Below are 17,929 nucleotides of genomic sequence, written 5' to 3'. Positions count from 1 at the left end.
TTCTTATGTGTCTTCGATTGCACATGTTATCCATGGTTACAACTCTACTCTAAACATAAACTAAATCCTCGTTCTCAACAATGTATTTTCCTTAGTTATAGTAATTTGTACCATAGATACCATTGTCTACATATACTGACGGGGTATATATATACTCTATCTGAAAATGGTGGTACCTTCTTAGTACCACCTAATATCTGTTGGTGCAGGTTGCACTAATAATCTAGTTTTGATGTATGATAAATATGTTAAAGTTAGATGTATGTTTGTTTAACTACTTTGCCAAGTGTGCAGAAATTGAATAGTCTGGAGGACCAGCCACCAGGCTGAAATCTAGCTAGGTCTGCGGGACCAGATAGCTGGTGCGAAGTTCAGATAGGTCAATGGGGTGACCTGATATATGGTAGGAAGTCCGGTGGACAACTGGCAGAAGTCCAGTTAGGTCTGCGGACCTGACAACTGATATGAAGACCTAGTAGGTCAAGAGGCTAGTCAAACTGACTACAAATTAGTAAGTAAAACTAAGTTACTGGAGAAGAGTGACTCGGAGAGGACGCATCCCAGCTGAGGGACGGTAGACATTGGTCTAGTTTAGGACCATTTCGGATCCTTAAATTGAGACCTTAACTAGATCCTGGTCTCGGGGAGACAGGGTCTAATTACTACTTAGTATTATTACGCTAACACTTTTCTTCCATGTTATTATTTGGTTTATTGGACTAACATACTTGGTAGGGAAAGAAGAGCACAAAAGCTTCGGGTGAACAATACTCGAGGCGCCTTCTAAGGGATGAAAGGCGCCTTCAATCACTGAAGGCGCCTTGGAACTATTTATAGAAGGCGCCTTTAGTGTTTTGAAGGTGCCTTCCGCGAGATAAATTTTGGACCTCATCGTAGATAAGGTGCGGTGAAGTTGGGATAGAGTTTATCATATTGAAGGCGTCTTCAATGGCTATGGAAGGTGCCTTTCACACCCTTTATAAGGGGGGCTCGACCAAGCTTCAACATACAACACTCATCCGATCATCTGCACTTCCGATTGGACTTCCGAACGCTCTGGGTTCCTGCTACAACTCTGCTGTGACGTTGTCACGCTCGTCTACTGCTAAGAAGATGACCAAACATCGAGCATAAGCCGACCCTATTGATAGAGTGTTTAGTAATCTTTTTCATTTGTGTACTTAATTACTGCAAAGGGATAAGTGCAGTGTGTTGCACTTGTTCCGAATTCTTTTGTATTCGATTATCTCTTCTAGAGGTACTAGAAGAGGTATTTTAGTATATTACCCATTGATAGGTCCGCAAGACCTATGTCTTGGAGTAGAAGTCGCCGAATGCTTTGAACCAAGTAAAATCAAACGCGTGCTCTTTTACTTATTTTTCTATTTTTGCTTTCTTACTTAGTTTTCCACTGCGCGCTCTGTTCTTAAAAACAAAAAAGACTTGTTTTGTAAAACCACGTGATCCCCCCTCCCCCGACCCGCTCTCACGTGCGTCTCGATCCAACAATGTCTAATCTAAAGTACCATAAGTTGCTCATCCAATCAAACACATTGCAGATGCAAGAGGAGATGACATCCTAGGTCCTACTCTAGAACTCTCTGTAAACTCTCCTAGATTATCAGAATCACCCCAATTGGCTATTCCATTAACAGCAGGGCATACTGATAATATCAAAAGGAACAATATTATGGAACCTATTCCATGTCCAATCTCGGAAGCCTCACCAACTATAGATAATTTTCTCTCTAACTCTGGATCATCAAATAATACAAGTCTATCATCAGAATCACCATGTCAGCTTACTTTCTCATCACCATCAACAAGTGATTCAAATAATAATCCTCCTCGTCACATGCTTCCCTTAAGTGACATACATGTACGATGCCCACCAATAACAACTTGGCATCCCTTTCCACGAGCTCTAGTGGTCTCTTCAAAGTCTATTGAACCAACTTGTTTTACACAAATAAATAAGGATCCAAATTGACGTAGTGCAATGGTTACAAAATTTGATGTACTTCTTCACAATAGAATATGGAGTCTAATTCCGCGCACTCTCCCCATGATTATTGTGGACTCTAAATGAGTATTCTGTCTTAAGAATTGAACTAATGGTTCTCTTGAATGATATAAAACTGGACTTGTAGCCAAAGGATTTAGTCAACAACCAGGTATTGACTTCAATGACACTTTCAGCCCAGTTATCAAAATTACATCTGTGAAACTATTGCTATCACTAGTTGTTAGTTCTAATTAACTTGTACGATAATTAGACATTTTAAATGCGTCTCTTCATGGTTATCTTGAGGAAACTCTATTTATGAAGCAACCACTTTGGTTCATTCATCTATAATTTTTATCTTATGTTTGTCAATTGAAGAAATCCTTATATGGTCTTCGACAAGCTCCATGTACATAGTTTCATCGATTATCAAATTGGTTATAAACTCAAGGATCTTTTGGTTCAAAAACGGACTCGTCTCAATAATAATGGATTTATGATATTTTTTCTTATTTATGTGGATGATATTCTAATAACTGCAATAATCACATGGGTATCATAACTTTATTAAGTCTTCTCAATAAAAAAATTCCCTACTCGAGATTTGGGCAATACTCATTTTTTTTTCTAGGTATTGAACTTATACCACATGATGAAGGTTGTTTTCTCTCTCAGAGTAAATACATCACTGGACTTCTTCAAAGAGCAAAAATGGATGGAGCACGTCCAGTCTCTATACCAATTGCTATTACTAACTTATCTGCACCTTCTCCTGCTATGTAAATTATGTTTGTCAGTTCATGCATACTCCTACTAAACAAAACTGGGAAGATGTGAAAAGAATATTTCAATATTTCAAAGGTATTATTCTAAATGGTATTCTTTTATACTGTCAATCATCTCGATATTTATATGCTTATAATAATACAGATTAGGCAAGTTCTCCTTAAGACAAACGCTCTATTAGTAGATATATAATATTTCTTAGACAAAATCTTATCTCATGGAATTCAGAAAAGTAACTTACAGTATCTCGTTCAAGCACTGAAGCTGAATATAAAGCTATAGTAAACATAACGTCTGAAATTATTTGGCTTTAATCACCTCTCTTAATTTCATCTTGCATTAAGTATTGCACCAAAAACTTCTCTTATATTAGTGCAACATATCTTATAACAAATTTAATCTTTCATACTCGCACAAAATATGTGAAAATTGATTTTCATTTTGTTCGAGAACGTGCAACAACTCAACAATTACCAGTCTCTTATATTTTTACAAAGGATCAAATTGTTGATATCTTTACTAAACTATTATCCAGATAACATTTTAATTAGCTAGCAAACAAACTCAATGTTAAAGACCTCTCGTTGAATTTATCAAGGGATAAAAGAAAATTATTCCATAAGTCATCGATCTGATCAACTCAAATTTGTATTAGACACATTAATTTTTAGATTAGACATTTCTTTATTATTCTTTTAATTGACCAGGTATCTTATCACCTTTATAAATTATATACTTCAAAGACAAGCAACAATATCAAGAAGTTTATTTTTTGTTACCTCTTCTCTCTAGTTTAATTATCTTAACACGGGATGATTTTTTGATAATAATCACTTGTAATTATTATCAAATCATATCCACAATCCTATTACAATTAGTTGTGATCTTTCTCTGCGTTCATTGTCCCCCCAAGTTATATTTTGGGTCGGGGCGGATGGCCGGAGGCCACCGGTGGTGGACAAATGACTAAGTTGCCCGGTGCCGAGCAGGGGACGATCTTCGATCATTCATCTTGACCCAAACTATAATTTAGAAGGACGATGAACCCTAAAAAAATTACAATTAATTATGGCTGGTGATCCATCCTGATTCACAGTTTTTTTGGACAGGATCTGGTCTCGCAAGCAAGAAATTAACGCGTCGATGCTTCTGGGGTGACCGGAAACCCAATCCCGTGACGTGTGGTCGGAAAGGCCACGAACGACGCGCTAGCGAGGAGCCCAACCACGACCGGCACAGCCGCCACCAACTGCGCCATGGTGTCCGATTCGATCGGGTAGAAGCACGAGACCACGTTGTGGTCCGCCAACGCGACGGCGACGAACACGATCAGCGTCATAAACGCGTGCACAAAGTCGATGGGCGTCAGCTTGTACTTGGCCGCGAGCGCCGGCGGCGGCGAAGGACAGCCGTCGATGATGAGCAGGCCTCTGTAGGTGGCCAGGCCATAGCGGACGCTTCCGGTGACGGAGTCGGTGAAGCTATCGGTGAAGGGGAGGACGAAGGAGGTAAGGGCGCAGAAGAAGAGGAGGGCGAGGGTCATCATCCGGTTGACTGGGACAGGGCAGCTCCCGTAGTCGGTGACGATGGGAGAGAGGACGCGAAAGGCGATGGCGGTGCCGGTGGGGAGGTACTTAACGAGGTCCGCGCCGCTCTTGTAGGCCTGTTGCAGCAGAGTTAGCGGCGGGGGCAGCCTCTTGAGATGATCGTGGTCGTCGTCGCTGTAGGACAAAAGATACTGATTGTCGTCGTCGCGGTGGTGGTCATCGCCGGCTGCTGATCCTTGAATGGTAGACATTCTATAATTATTGAAATTCAATTGTGTAAGAAATGTAGCAGTTGACATGCAGAGGGGACATGTTGTATATATATAATGATGAAGATAGGAATTGCTTGCAAGGCTCGTCGATTGCATCATTTAACTTCTTTGAGAAGTACAAGGTACCGACTCCCCGATCAAAATAACCAGAATAGATTATTTCATTTTAATTTTATTGGACTGAGCTTTATCCCTTCGAATGTTTATATGAGAAAGCGACCGTGAGCATCAAAGCTTTAATTATTTGGTTATATAGTTATTCTGAAATGAACGTAGTTCAACCTATGATTTAGTGTCTTCCAAAGAGAGAATTTTGCTGATCAAGTGCGATCGATCCAGCTTCCACATATGATAATCACTGATTATCGTCCAAATATTTAAACGCGCATATCCATTAGTGAATCGAGTATGCACACCAAGGCCACACTGTACTCTAACATCGATTAGTGTTACAAGATCTATTGAAGTCAACTTTCTGTAGGTTCATCAGCATGAGCGAATCTAGGAAGAGCTTAGTGAAAACTATTGCACCCACCGTATTGAAAGAACTGCACAAAAGTACATTATCCACGACTTGACAAAGACAATCGAATAACAAGTAAAATCACAGAATTAGAATTCAAGGAAAGAATCACAGAGATATGATGTATTCATAAGGGAAAAACCAACCAAATTTTATACACTCCGTTCAGTTTGTAATGGTATTAATTGATCAAAGAATCAAACAGATTTAGGCAAATATAGCAAACGAGAGGTAAGAGATGATTCTTCCTTTGATCTCCAGCACAGCATCTCGTGAGTCTTTCCATGAAGATCAAGAAGATAGGAAGGAATTGCTCAACCATCTGAGCAACAACCAGATTTCTTTGAGGCTTTGGCATCATCATTCTCAGCTATCTTGATGGTTTGACCCTTGGGCACAGCAGCAGGACCATCACTGACATCAAGCGTTTTCTTGCTGATCACATGGTAGATTTGAGTAAGCACTTCAGTGAAGGCATTTTCTACGTTCATGGACTCGAGGGCAGATGTCTCCACGAAGAAAGCCTTCTCCCTTTGAGCAAAGGCCTGCGCATCCTCTAGAGGAACAGCCCTTAGGTGGCGCAAATCTGCCTTGTTGCCCACAAGCATAATGACAATGTTTTGGTCTGTGTGATTTTTTAGTTCCTTCAGCCACCTCTCCGCATTCTCAAAAGTGATATGGCGAGTAACATCATAGACAACAAGGGCACCAGCAGCACCTCTATAGTATGCACTAGTAATTGCACGATACCTACAAAAAAATAGAACTAGATCCGAGCAATCAAAAGATGTATGATTAAGCAAATATATAACTCAGAGCAGATGGCGTATTGACGTTAACGCTGTCTGTGGCGTTCAGCTAGCAGTTCAACAAGACTAAGAGGTTTATATATTCTGAACCTAATAAAAAAAACACTGAGTCAGAGCACCAAGCAATCTACAAAGGTAGGTGTAAAGTGATATGAAAGTCACAATAAAACAAGAACCATTCGTTGATGAACACTTTGGACAAATAAGCACTTGATTGATTACCATCATGTTTATATTCTGAAACTTAAGCAAGGTAGGAAAGGTGCAGTCAAAGAAACACATAAACGAGCAATTAAACGAAGTGGAAGTGAGCGCATGTTGCGAGTCGAATACAATGTTTAAAATTTGATCGAACCATTATTTGTACCAAAAATATTAAGCAGTTGATGAAGGTTACGAGTTATAGTTTGGCTTAACAAAGGCAAAAAAAAAACAAAACAAAACAAAACAAAAGGTAATACGAGATGCAATTCCATTATCCTTAAGAATCATGTTCAGAGAAGATATCTCCATTTTCCGTAGTGCCGAACAATCTCTAAGATATCTCCTCATCAGAAACAGTTCGATTATGTATACATTGCCTTTTTCTTTTTATTGCCAGTTGAACTATGAAAATAGGAGCTTTTGTCATGATCGGTAACTGCAATTACATTCTATTATACCGAACAAATACTATATAATCTCGTATCTGTAGTGAATTTTTTTTATTTTTTACTTTTTTGCAAATTACTGAACTTCCAAGGGTGTGATGATGTAGTAATTAATAACCAAATTATAGAACATCAGACTAATTATCATCGCACTCGTACCACCATAAATGTTTAGAAATTAAAAACTGTCCAGATTTAATTTGTACCTTTCCTGGCCGGCGGTGTCCCAAATCTGCGCCTTAACGAGCTTGTCGTCGACGCGAATGGTGCGGGTGGCGAACTCGACGCCGATGGTGGACTTGGACTCGGAGCTGAATTCGTTGCGGGCGAACCGGGAGAGCAGGTTCGTCTTCCCAACCCCAGAGTCCCCAATCAACACCACCTTGAACAAGTAATCATAGTCCTCGTCCGTCTTGTACATCGTTCCTCCTATCCAGATCAACAAAAATCGCCCTCCTTCCCTCTCTCTCCCCTTCTCCGATCCGCCTCTTCTCCTCTTACAGACGCTCTCCAACCTCGCTATTTCTACCAACGATAAGAGCCTCCACCTCTTCTCTCGACGGAAGAAAAGAAGAAGAAGAGGAGGAGGAGGAAGAAGCGATCAATGGATCGATATGAAAGCGACCGATGAAGGCTTTCGTTGCCCAATGCCCATCCCAGAAAGGGACGCTGAGACGGGGGAGATGGTGGACGGATGGGAGGAGAGAGAAGATGGGACGGGGAAACTCGACGAATTGTATTGACAGAGTCTCTGCCGACGTGGCATATCCATGAACCCTTATGAATTGATTCCTCCCTAATTTTAATTGGCGCAAGTGGTGGGCCTTGCTTCGGCTTTTTTAAATGGGCTTCTCCTGAGAGTAGATGGAACGCCGAAATAACTTTCGCTCACGTAATAATACTTTTGTTTTTTTTGAAAAGACCAAAAATTCTCATGCAAAACTTTCCATAAAAATTTAATCACTGATAAAAAAAAACATAAAGAGAAAAAAATTATATGACTAAATCAATCAAGTCACTCAAAACAAAAAAAAATAACAATTCTCAAGGAGACTAAATTGAGTCTTTGACGGAGTCAGTTCAACTCAAATCCAACAATTTGAGGAAGAAAATTTCAATTTCAAAACTAAGTCAAAGGACTTAAAAACATGTTGGAACAATTCACTTTGGGTTCCAAGAACGTAGACCTAATTCTTAGAAAATAAAGACCCGTTTACAACCGATCCGGACTTGAGTTTAAATCTAAACAAAAGTATAGATCTTATTTATCACTTGTAAATAAAGCTAATAGAAAAATAGTCCAAGCATGAGTTCCTAAGTCGAACTTGGTTAATCAAGTTGGACTTGAATAATATTGGGTCCCCAAGAATCAAATCAATTATCTCGATAGATCTTATCGAGGGTATGATCCAGGGAGAGCCAATAGAAAAACTATTTTTATAAATAAACTTGTTCGATGCTTGCGTTATTGCTTTTATTATGCATGCTTAGACTAGACTGGATAAAGACCTAGGCTTGATTTACACTTGACCAGTTAGACCTAGGAGTTACTGTAAGGAAATTAAATATTTAATTTTTTGAAAGACTTTGTCTAGAAGTGGTGAATGATCTCATACCCAAGAATGTCTAGTGCCTCACTATAGCTTGGAAGTTGATCATCGAAATAAATATTTAATTAACTTATTTTAAAACCTAAGTCTAACTCAAATGTAAACCAATCCTTAGATTTTAATCTAAATTGAAGATAAAACTAACCATCTCACAACAACCCATAAGGTTCTATGATTGTTAATTTAGAAAAGGTGAGATGGCGTTAAGTAAAATTTAGACCTAATTAATTAATTAACCTAATTGATTAATTAACCTAATCAACTAATAAATCTTATTAAAACCAATAAATCTAATTAATAAATCTAATAAACTATTAAATCTATCCAATTTTAATTAATTTGACTTAACTAATTTAATTTCAAATTAATTTAACTTAATTAAATCAACACAAAGTTAAACGTGACTCAACTAAACCTACTTAAAACTAACATAAACTAAATCTAATTAAAATTAATCAATCTAACTAGTTCTTAACCTAACTTAACTTAATAAAACTAATTGACTAAATAAATTCAATTAAACACAAAAATCATCTCACAATCATCCATAGGAATAACATATTTAACCAACTAGACTGGGTGAGATAGAATATTAAGAAATTGATTTCAATCAAACTATCTTTTGATCCATCAAATTGAACCAAATCAAATACTTTATGTGTAGAAACATAAAGATTTGGATCAATGGATGTTAGATAGTGGATGATCCAGGCATATGACTGGAGACAGATGTAAAGCCCGAAAAATTCCTGAATTTATTTTAGAATTATTCTATGATTTTTATGGAAGTTTTAGATATTTTTCCGGAATTTTCCGAGTAGCGGAAGTAGCAAAAATAATTGGAACCGTAAAATAGCTTAGGCGGGAATCGAACCCGAGACCTATGGTTTACGGATAAGTTTAGTAACCGGTGTACCCAGCAGGGCCGTGCTGAAAGAAAGGAGAACCAAATATATTTATATTAGAGTTGGGTTCATTAAACCACTTAATATAAATTAAAAACTTAAAGAGGGTTTGGTTTATTTGAGAAGTTTGGTTCGGCAAAATCCCTCTCCACCGAAGCCCTCACGCCTCTCTTCCTCTCGGTTCCTCTCTTCTCTCGGCGCCCCCAAGCACAAGCAAAAAGGAACCTAGGGTTCCTTCGCTAAGGGTCACGAGAGCACCTTCCGGCAAGATCTTCGATACAAGGACATTCCCCTCCGCGAGAGGAACGCATAGACGCGAGCAGCTCGTCGAGAAGGTCCTCGTCTCCGGAAACCTAACGCTTAGATTTGTAAGAATCTTTGCACACGAGGTAAGAAACCCCTCACCTGCAGTATAATTGCTCTCGCTTGTTAGTTTTAGCGTTAGTTCAGTAGTTTTACAGTTTTCAGTTTTAGGGTGTGCTTTCAGTGCACACCAAGCATTCGGTAGAATGCCCAGTTCAGAAGGATGCACTAGTAGGCGTCCTAACAGCATGTAAAATGTATTAGAAACATTTTATTCAGTTTATTATCAGTTATTACAGCTATATGGATCAGATATCCATTGGGTGGGCTCCCACAGTAGCCTCTAGGTTCAGATAACCTAGCTCTAGGTTCAGATAACCTAGAAGAGAAAAAGTAAAATAAAAGCAGATTCGAGATTTTACTTTTATTACAGTTATCTCGGATCAGATATCCATGGTTGGACTCCACATCGTCCCTAGGTTCAGATAACCTAGTAACCTGCTAGATTCGAACTTTGCAATCCCGGGTCACAGTAAGTACAGTTGCCAGGGCCCCAGCAGCATGTTTAGTATTTTCATCTATTATATGTATAGTTTTCAAATTTGAAACCAGTGATGAGAACACTAATTTAGCTTTTAGTTCAGTTCAGGTTCAGTTTACATGAGTTGAGTTCATGTACAGATTTAGAGATATGCATGATTAGTTCAGTTTCATGTTCGGTTATATGCTATGCTATGTTTCAGTTCCAGTTTATGCTTTGTATGATACCATGCCATGCCATGCTTGCATATTCAGTATGTTTCAAACAGCATGATTTAAAAACATAATCGCATTGTTGCATGTTTTAGTGAGGTAGATGGTTTCTTACTAAGCTTTAAGCTTACAGATACTATTTTCCTTATACTGCAGATACAGGAAAAAGGAAAATGGACTAGCAGTGGAGGCTGGAGGTCAATGCAGATGAGGATGTGTGTGTGGAACTGGAATGAAAGATCTCAGGGATCTAACAAGCTTTATTTATGCATTATAACTCGTTAGCATTTACGTTCAGCACTTTCAGCTTATTAGTTTTGATATTTTCATTTTCATGCAATTTAGATTTGGAACGCATTGAACTATGAAAGAATGTTTTAAAATGTCAGTAACCATGTTGGAATGTTAACTGCAAGTGGTTAGAATTTTTATTAGGCATTAGATAGTTTATATGTGGAGTTGGCATGACCCAGTTTCTGAATTCAGAATGTCAGGTTCGAAATCAGAAACCCTGATCGGTCAGCCGACCGATCAGAAATGGGTTGGTGCCACTGGATCGGTCAGCCGACCGACCCAGGCACGAACAGAGAGGAGATGATTGGGTTATGGATCGGTCACCGATCGATCCGAGCCAAAACATAGGAAATCGGTGTCACCGACCGATCGATGTCGGTACTGGATCGATCGGTAGGACCGATCCGCTATCCGACGAACGTCTGCGACTCATTTGGTCGCGAAGATGGCCACCGATCGGTCTCCGACCGATCAGGACCATCTGGATCGGTCGGCAGAGACCGATCAGCCACCTGAGACTGCGGCAACCCGGAGGCTCACCGATCGGTCTTCCGACCGATCCGCAGGAGTGCCTGCGCATATCAATGGAACGATCTGTGAATCGTTCCGATGGCTCAATCGACTCACGGATCGGTTGAAATGTCTGATTACAGCTAGCAGGACATCCAAGAGGCATAGATTGTCTCTCCTAGCATGTGTACAACACTTAGGTACTCTTAGAACGTCAAGTTAAGACTTCACAGTAATTAGTTTAGCAAATTTTAAATTAGCTCAGTTTTCCGCACAGTCAGTACAGCAGTATTGTAGCGATTCGCCTTACAGCCTAGTCAGTAGAAGGCGGGTCGTTACAACAGATTGAAATTTACTAAGTTGAAATTCAAGAACCTAGGGTCAGTTGCATTCGGCAATGACGAAACACTTAAGGTAATCGGAACAGGTAATATCCAACTGAGTTCTGATTTCTATATTTGAAAAGTTTTATTGGTTGATCAATTAAATTTTAATTTACTTAGCATAGTCAATTATATGACTCAGGATATTTAGTCACATTTTCAAACTTTGATTGCTTAATTAAAAGTGTTGAAAATCTTGAAATTACACTTAAGAGAATTAGGAAAAAGAACATCTATACAATTGACCTACTAACCTCCTCACTAATGTGTCTATTGACACAACAAGAGGAAACTACGTTGTGGCACACAAGACTGGGTCACACCCATACCAAACTCATTTAAAAGATGAGTCAAAATGGCTTAGTTAGAGGTTTACCCAAATTAAAATTTATAAAAAATACAATCTGTAATGCTTGCCAACAGGGTAAACAAACCAAATCAACCCATAAGTTAACCAACTTAAATAGAACTAACTAAATACTTGAGCTCCTACACTTAGACCCGTTTGATTCACATGGAGTCAAGCCACTAAGCAAAAACCAATATTGCTTAGTTATAATTGAGTATTTCTCAAAATTTACTTGGGTAAAATTTTTAAAAACTAAAGATGAAACCTTTGAAATATTTAATAATTTTTACAAGTTAATAGAAAATGAAAAAGATACTAAAATTAAAAGAATCAGAAGTGCTCATGGAGGGGAATTTGAAAACTATAAATTTACTGAATTTTGTAAAATTAATGGATATAAGCATGAATTTCATATCCTAGAACTCCCCAACAATATGGACTAGTAGAACAGAAAATTAGAATACTACAAGAAGCTGCTAGAACCATGTTAAATGAATATAACTTAAACAATCAATTTTGGGTTGAGGCAATAAATACAGTTTGCTATATTCAAAATAGAATACTAATTAACAAATTTCATAATAAAACCCCTTATGAAATTTATTGAATAAATTACCCAACCTAAATTATCTAAAGGTGTTTGGATATAAAGTTCACATTCTAAACACTAAGGACTACCTAGGAAAATTCACATCAAAATCAACAGTAGGAATCTTCTTAGGGTACTCCATAACTAGTAGGGATTACAAAGTATATAACAAAGAAACCCTAAAAGTTGAAGAAATCACTAATGTAATTTTTGATGAAGAAAATAACTCAATAATTGAAAATGTTAATCAAAATATAGAAAATATTAATTCAAGAAACATACAAGATGATGAAGATGTTCAAATTAAACTCAGTGAATCACAAGAACCAATTATTGACCCTAATATAAGACCATCAAGAATAAGTATCAATCACCCATCTGACCAAATTTTGGGTGACCCAACTCTACGAGTTCAAACTAGATCATCATATAGAAACCTAAGTTAGATAGCCCTTATTTCTAAAATTGAACCCAAGACTATAGAAGAAGCCTTACCAGATCCAGACTGGATATTAACAATGCAAGAGGAGTTAGCCCAATTTGAAAGAAATCAGGTTTGAGAACTAGTACCTAAACCCATAAATAAAACCATAGTTGACACTAAATGGGTATTTAGAAATAAATTGGACGATAGGGGCGAAATAGTAAGAAACAAAGTTAGATTGGTAGCAAAAGGGCTTAACCAAGTAGAAGGGTTAGACTATGATGAAATCTATGCTCCCGTAGCTAGACTTGAATCCATTAGGATGCTGCTAGCCTATACAACATATAAAGGATTCAAGTTATACCAAATGGATGTAAAATCCACATTTTTAAATGGGTTTATCAAGGAAGAAGTGTATGTAAGTCAACCCTCAGGATTTGAAGACTTGGACCACCCAAACCATGTCTTTAGGTTAAAGAAAGCACTATATGGACTAAAACAAGCACCTAGGGCTTGGTATGAACGTCTATCAACTTATCTAATAACTAAAGGGTTTAAACAATATCAAATAGATCAAACTTTATTTGTAAAAATCTTAGAAAAATATATCTTTATAGCCCAAATTTACGTAGATGATATAATTTTTGGCTCAACCAATACTAAGTTTTTGAAAGAATTTACCAAATTAATGGACAGTAAATTTGGAATGAGCTTAGTTGGGGAACTTAACTTCTTTTTAGGTTTATAAATTAAACAAACTAAAGAAGGAATTTATATCTATTAAACAAAATATGTTAAGAAATTAATTAGAAAATTTGGCATGAAAAATTCTAAAAATATTAATACCCCAATGACAACTAAAGTTAAAATTGATTCTGACTTAGAAGGAAAATCAGTAGACTTAAAATACTATCGAAGTGCGATAGGGAGTTTACTCTACCTAACTGCAAGTTGAATTGATATTCTGTTTATAGTAGGTATGTGTGCAAGATATCAATCTTGTGCTAAAGAGTCACACCTAACAAATGTTAAAAGAATACTTAGATATATTAAGGGAACATTAAATGTAGGACTTTGGTATCCTAGGACTTGCACCTTTGACCTAATTGACTATTCTGACTCAGACTATGCCGGGTGTAAACTAGATAGAAAAAACACAAGTGGTAGCTATCAACTTCTAGGTCAGTGTTTAGTAAGTTGGTCAAGCAGAAAGTAACACTGTGTTACTTTATCCACCATTGAAGCTTTCATCATCCTTAGGAATGTCCATGTCAATTATAGATGACATACCAAAGACTATCAATTAGAATACAAAAATATAAAAATTTCAATTGATAACATAAGTTCAATTAACTTAACCAAGAATCTGATTCACCGCTCAAAGACTAAACATATAGAAGTGAAATATCACTTTGTAAGGGATCATGTAGCTAAGGATGACATTGTTGGAACCTCAAGGTTGTTTTGGTGTGATCAACAAGTTAAGTTAGGTCCTGTTTGTTTCTAACCTTGTGTTTAAGTGTGCAGGAGCTTAGGAGCACAGGTAGTCGAGCGGAAGATGCAGCCAGTGAGAAGGACGGCACGCGGTGCGTCTGAGGGACGAGGCACTGCGGAAGAGTACACCGGCGGACGAGAAGGAAGCGCACGGTGGTTCCGAGGGACGAGAAGCCAGAGCGGAAGACTGATCGAGGAGCAAGAGACGCAGCTAGCGAGAAGGTCGGCACGGGGTGCGACCGAGGGACGAAAACTGCGGATGAGTACGCTGGCAGACGAGAAGGAAACACGCGGTGATTCCGAGGGACGAGAAGCTAGAGGAAAGCCTGCTCGAGAAGACTGGAACCTGGGTTCGGATGAGCCCTTTTCCGGATGGCAGAGATCACTCAAGCGAGCGGAACCAGAGTTGAAGACCAGGACCGAGGTGAAAAAGTCAACTGGAGTTGACTTAGGGTCCGAGGCGCCCAGAACTGTCTAGGGCGCTCGGACCAGCCCGGGGCGCCCGGAGCAGTCCGGGGCACCCGGACCAGCTTGGGGTGCCCGGACCTGCTCGGGGCACCCGGAACCCTTCCGGGCGCCTGGAGATTGAATTTTGACCAGATTGAGTCAAATCTCGATCTGAACGTTGGGGGATAAAATTTATCCTCCCCAGGGCGCCCGGAACTCTTCCAGGCGCCCCGACCAAGGCTATAAACATAGCTTTGGTCAAGAAGCTTTGAATCAATTCAGAATTCAAGTATTCTTTCTACACTTGTACGCTTTTCTGTAGTTTAGCTTCTGTTGTGCACTTCATTGCTGTAAAAGGCTTCTCCGCCTGAAGGAGACACTAGTGCTACGCTTTCTTGGATTAACAACCTCCCCGGTTGTAACCAAGTAAATCTCTGTGTGCCTTTTACTTTTCTGATTTTATTTATTACTTTTATTTTATGCAAGTGTTAGTTTAAGAGTTTGATAAGGGTTGGTCTGTTTTTATTTTTACAGGGCTATTCAACCCCCCTTCTAGCCGACTGCAACGATCCTACAAGTGGTATCAGAGCCAAGGCGCTTCAGGAGGACTAACCGTCGAATGAAACAACGAGATGGTCAGACCAAGCATCCACCCGCCGAAATACGAAGGGGACTTCGTCACCTGAAAAAAATTGATGCAGGTATTTTTTACAACAGATTTCGAATTAGTTTTAACAATGGAATCTGGCTTTGTAGCTCTAGAAGGTAAGGAAAAATGTCAATGGACAAAAAAGGAGCAGACTGAATACGTGGCGAACGACAAAGCAGAATACCATCTGCTAAACGTTCTTCCACCTCAAGAAGTCAACAGGATCGGACACTACGACTCAGCAAAGGAACTTTGGGAGAAGTTCCTCGAGCTGCACGAAGGGACGTCCGAAGCCAAGCTTGCTAGAAGAGATCTGCTTCGCAATCAGCTCACCAGCCTGCGACTTGGGGAAGACGAGACAGTTGTGCATCTGCACTCGAGACTAAAAGAAATTATTACCGGACTTTCTAATCTCGGAGAAAAGGTAAGTAACCGAGATTCGCTAAGGTATGCTTTAAATTCCTTTCCTAGAAATACCAAATGGGCATCATTAGTAGATGCATTTTACATTTCTAAAGATTTAGAAAAGATTTCATTAGAAGAATTCTTTTCAACATTTGAAGTGCATGAGTCAAGATGTGCAGGAATGAATGAGCCCAAAAACAACGTCGCCCTCAAATCTTCGAGAGACGAAATAGAGTCGAAATCCTCTCTCGACGATGAGGAAATGGTAATGATGGTAAGAAGATTCAAGAAACTTTGTAAATCCAGATCTACTAACCATCCGCAGGGAAAGAAGAAAAGAACGATCTGCTGCTACCACTGTGACAAAGAAGGGCACGTTAAGGACAACTGCCCCAAGCTGAAGAACAAGGACAAGGAGAAGGGTAAGAAGTCTATCCAAAAGCGAAAGGCCCTAAAGGTGATGTGAGACGATACGTCGTCCGAATCGGAAGTTGAAGCATTCTCCGGACTCGCATTGATGGCGAGTTATCAAGATGACGACTGCGATTCAAGCTCTTCCGAGATGAGCATCGAGAGCATCGATGAAGGGGGAGCTTCGTCAGAAGAAAGCAGCAGGTCAGGGGGAGAAACAGACAACGAACTCGACAAGGTAAGTCATGTACGTTCTCTTCCTCCCGATAAACTTTTTAAGTTTGTTAAGTTATTAACTAAAGACTGCTGTAAATTAGAAAAATAAATAAAGAATTTAAAAATAATTTTAGCTAAATCCTGTCCCATAGAAGAATTAGACAAATCAAAATTGGAAAGTGAAAAATTGAAATTAGAAAATAAAAATTTGAAACTTTAAATAGATAACTTGAAAAATTATGCATGTTCATCTAAAACCAATTTTAGAAGATCTAATAATTTAAATTGGTACTTTAGATATCACCCGGGACAAATTAGGAACATTTCAAGAAAGTATGTCCCTAAAAACCTTTTACTTAATTCAGTAGGCTGGAATCTTTATCGGGTTCCTAAATCTTGCTTAGTGTAAATATTAATAAAAATTAGCTCTTTCAGTGAAAAAATTAAACAATAAATTTCTCTATGAGACTTTGTCTAAGGAAGTGGTTGTTGCTCCAATAACCAAAAAGGCCTAGTGCCTCGTCACGACCTGGAAGCCAAAATATTGAAATAAATGTTTAATTAACTTTCTGTCAAAGCATTAAAATTAGAATTAATTAATGCTTTCAAAGTTTTTCAAACATTTTTTTCTCTCAAAATATTTTTTAGAAAAATACTTTTAAGTGACATTGACGTAGAAATTTAATTACTTAGAAAAATTTTCAAAGATTTAAGAAAATCTTTTGTCAAAAATACTTTTTTTACTTAAAAAAAAACTTTTTAAGTATTTTTCCTCTTAGAAAATTCTCTAATACTTAGAAAAATTCTCAGAAGATATTTTATTTAAGTTAAAGGTTGCTATGAAATAGAAAATTTATGCTTAAAGTTTTTAAGATTTTTTTTTAAAAATGTTTTTATAAAATTGTCTAAGTTAGAATTTTTTTCTTATAATTTCACTTAGAAAATTTTATTAAAATTTTACTTAATTTTTTTTAGAGACTGTTTATGTGAAAATTATTGTAAATATTTAAGGATCTCAAAATTTTCTAAGCCTTTAACCTTTAGATTTTTTCTTGAAACCCATTTTTTTTGTGATCAAAGGGGGAGAAGGATTAGTATAAGTCTAGGGGGAGGTAGACCAAAATTTAACTTGTTTTATTTTTTGCACTTAAATGCAAATTTAGTTAAATTTATTTTATGTCTATTTTTATCCTAGCTTAACTTGGGTTGCTCACACCAAAAAGGGGGAGATTGTCGGAACTCCAAGGTTGTTTTGGTGTGATCAACAAGATAAGTTAGGTCCTGTTTGTTTCTAACCTTGTGTCTAAGTGTGCAGGAGCTTAGGAGCACAGGTAGTCGAGCGGAAGACGCAGCCAGCGAGAAGGACGACACGCGGTACGTCCGAGGGACGAGGCACTGCGGAAGAGTACATCGGTGGACGAGAATGAAGCGCGCGGTGGTTCCGAGGGATGAGAAGCCGAAGCGGAAGACTGCTTGAGGAGCAAGAGACGCAACTAGCGAGAAGGTCGGCACGGGGTGCAACCGAGGGACGAAGACTGCGGATGAGTACGCAAGCGGATGAGAAGGAAACACGCGGTGATTCCGAGGGACGAGAA

The 17,929-nt window shown here is 38.4% G+C and overlaps 2 protein-coding genes across 2 annotated transcripts; both read right to left on the bottom strand.

The window, feature by feature from the left end:
* Positions 1–3,580: 3,580 nt before the first annotated feature.
* On the bottom strand, positions 3,581–4,641 carry LOC122000850 (protein DMP7-like). The gene has a single exon (XM_042555324.1). The coding sequence runs from the start codon at positions 4,635–4,637 to the stop codon at positions 3,924–3,926; it is 714 nt and encodes a 237-aa protein (XP_042411258.1). The 5' UTR covers positions 4,638–4,641; the 3' UTR covers positions 3,581–3,923.
* Positions 4,642–5,251: 610 nt separating this feature from the next.
* LOC122000841 (ras-related protein RABA1f-like) lies at positions 5,252–7,342 on the bottom strand. Its single transcript, XM_042555316.1, has 2 exons — positions 6,799–7,342; positions 5,252–5,883 (listed from the first exon to the last, which is right to left on the bottom strand). Exons 1-2 carry the CDS (start codon positions 7,011–7,013, stop codon positions 5,448–5,450), a joined length of 651 nt encoding a protein of 216 aa, XP_042411250.1. The 5' UTR covers positions 7,014–7,342; the 3' UTR covers positions 5,252–5,447.
* Positions 7,343–17,929: the final 10,587 nt, after the last annotated feature.

Source organism: Zingiber officinale, chromosome 1A (assembly GCF_018446385.1).
Source record: "Zingiber officinale cultivar Zhangliang chromosome 1A, Zo_v1.1, whole genome shotgun sequence".
In the NCBI taxonomy this organism is placed as follows: Eukaryota; Viridiplantae; Streptophyta; class Magnoliopsida; order Zingiberales; family Zingiberaceae; genus Zingiber; species Zingiber officinale.
This window is presented reverse-complemented; position numbering and strand designations above follow the sequence as displayed.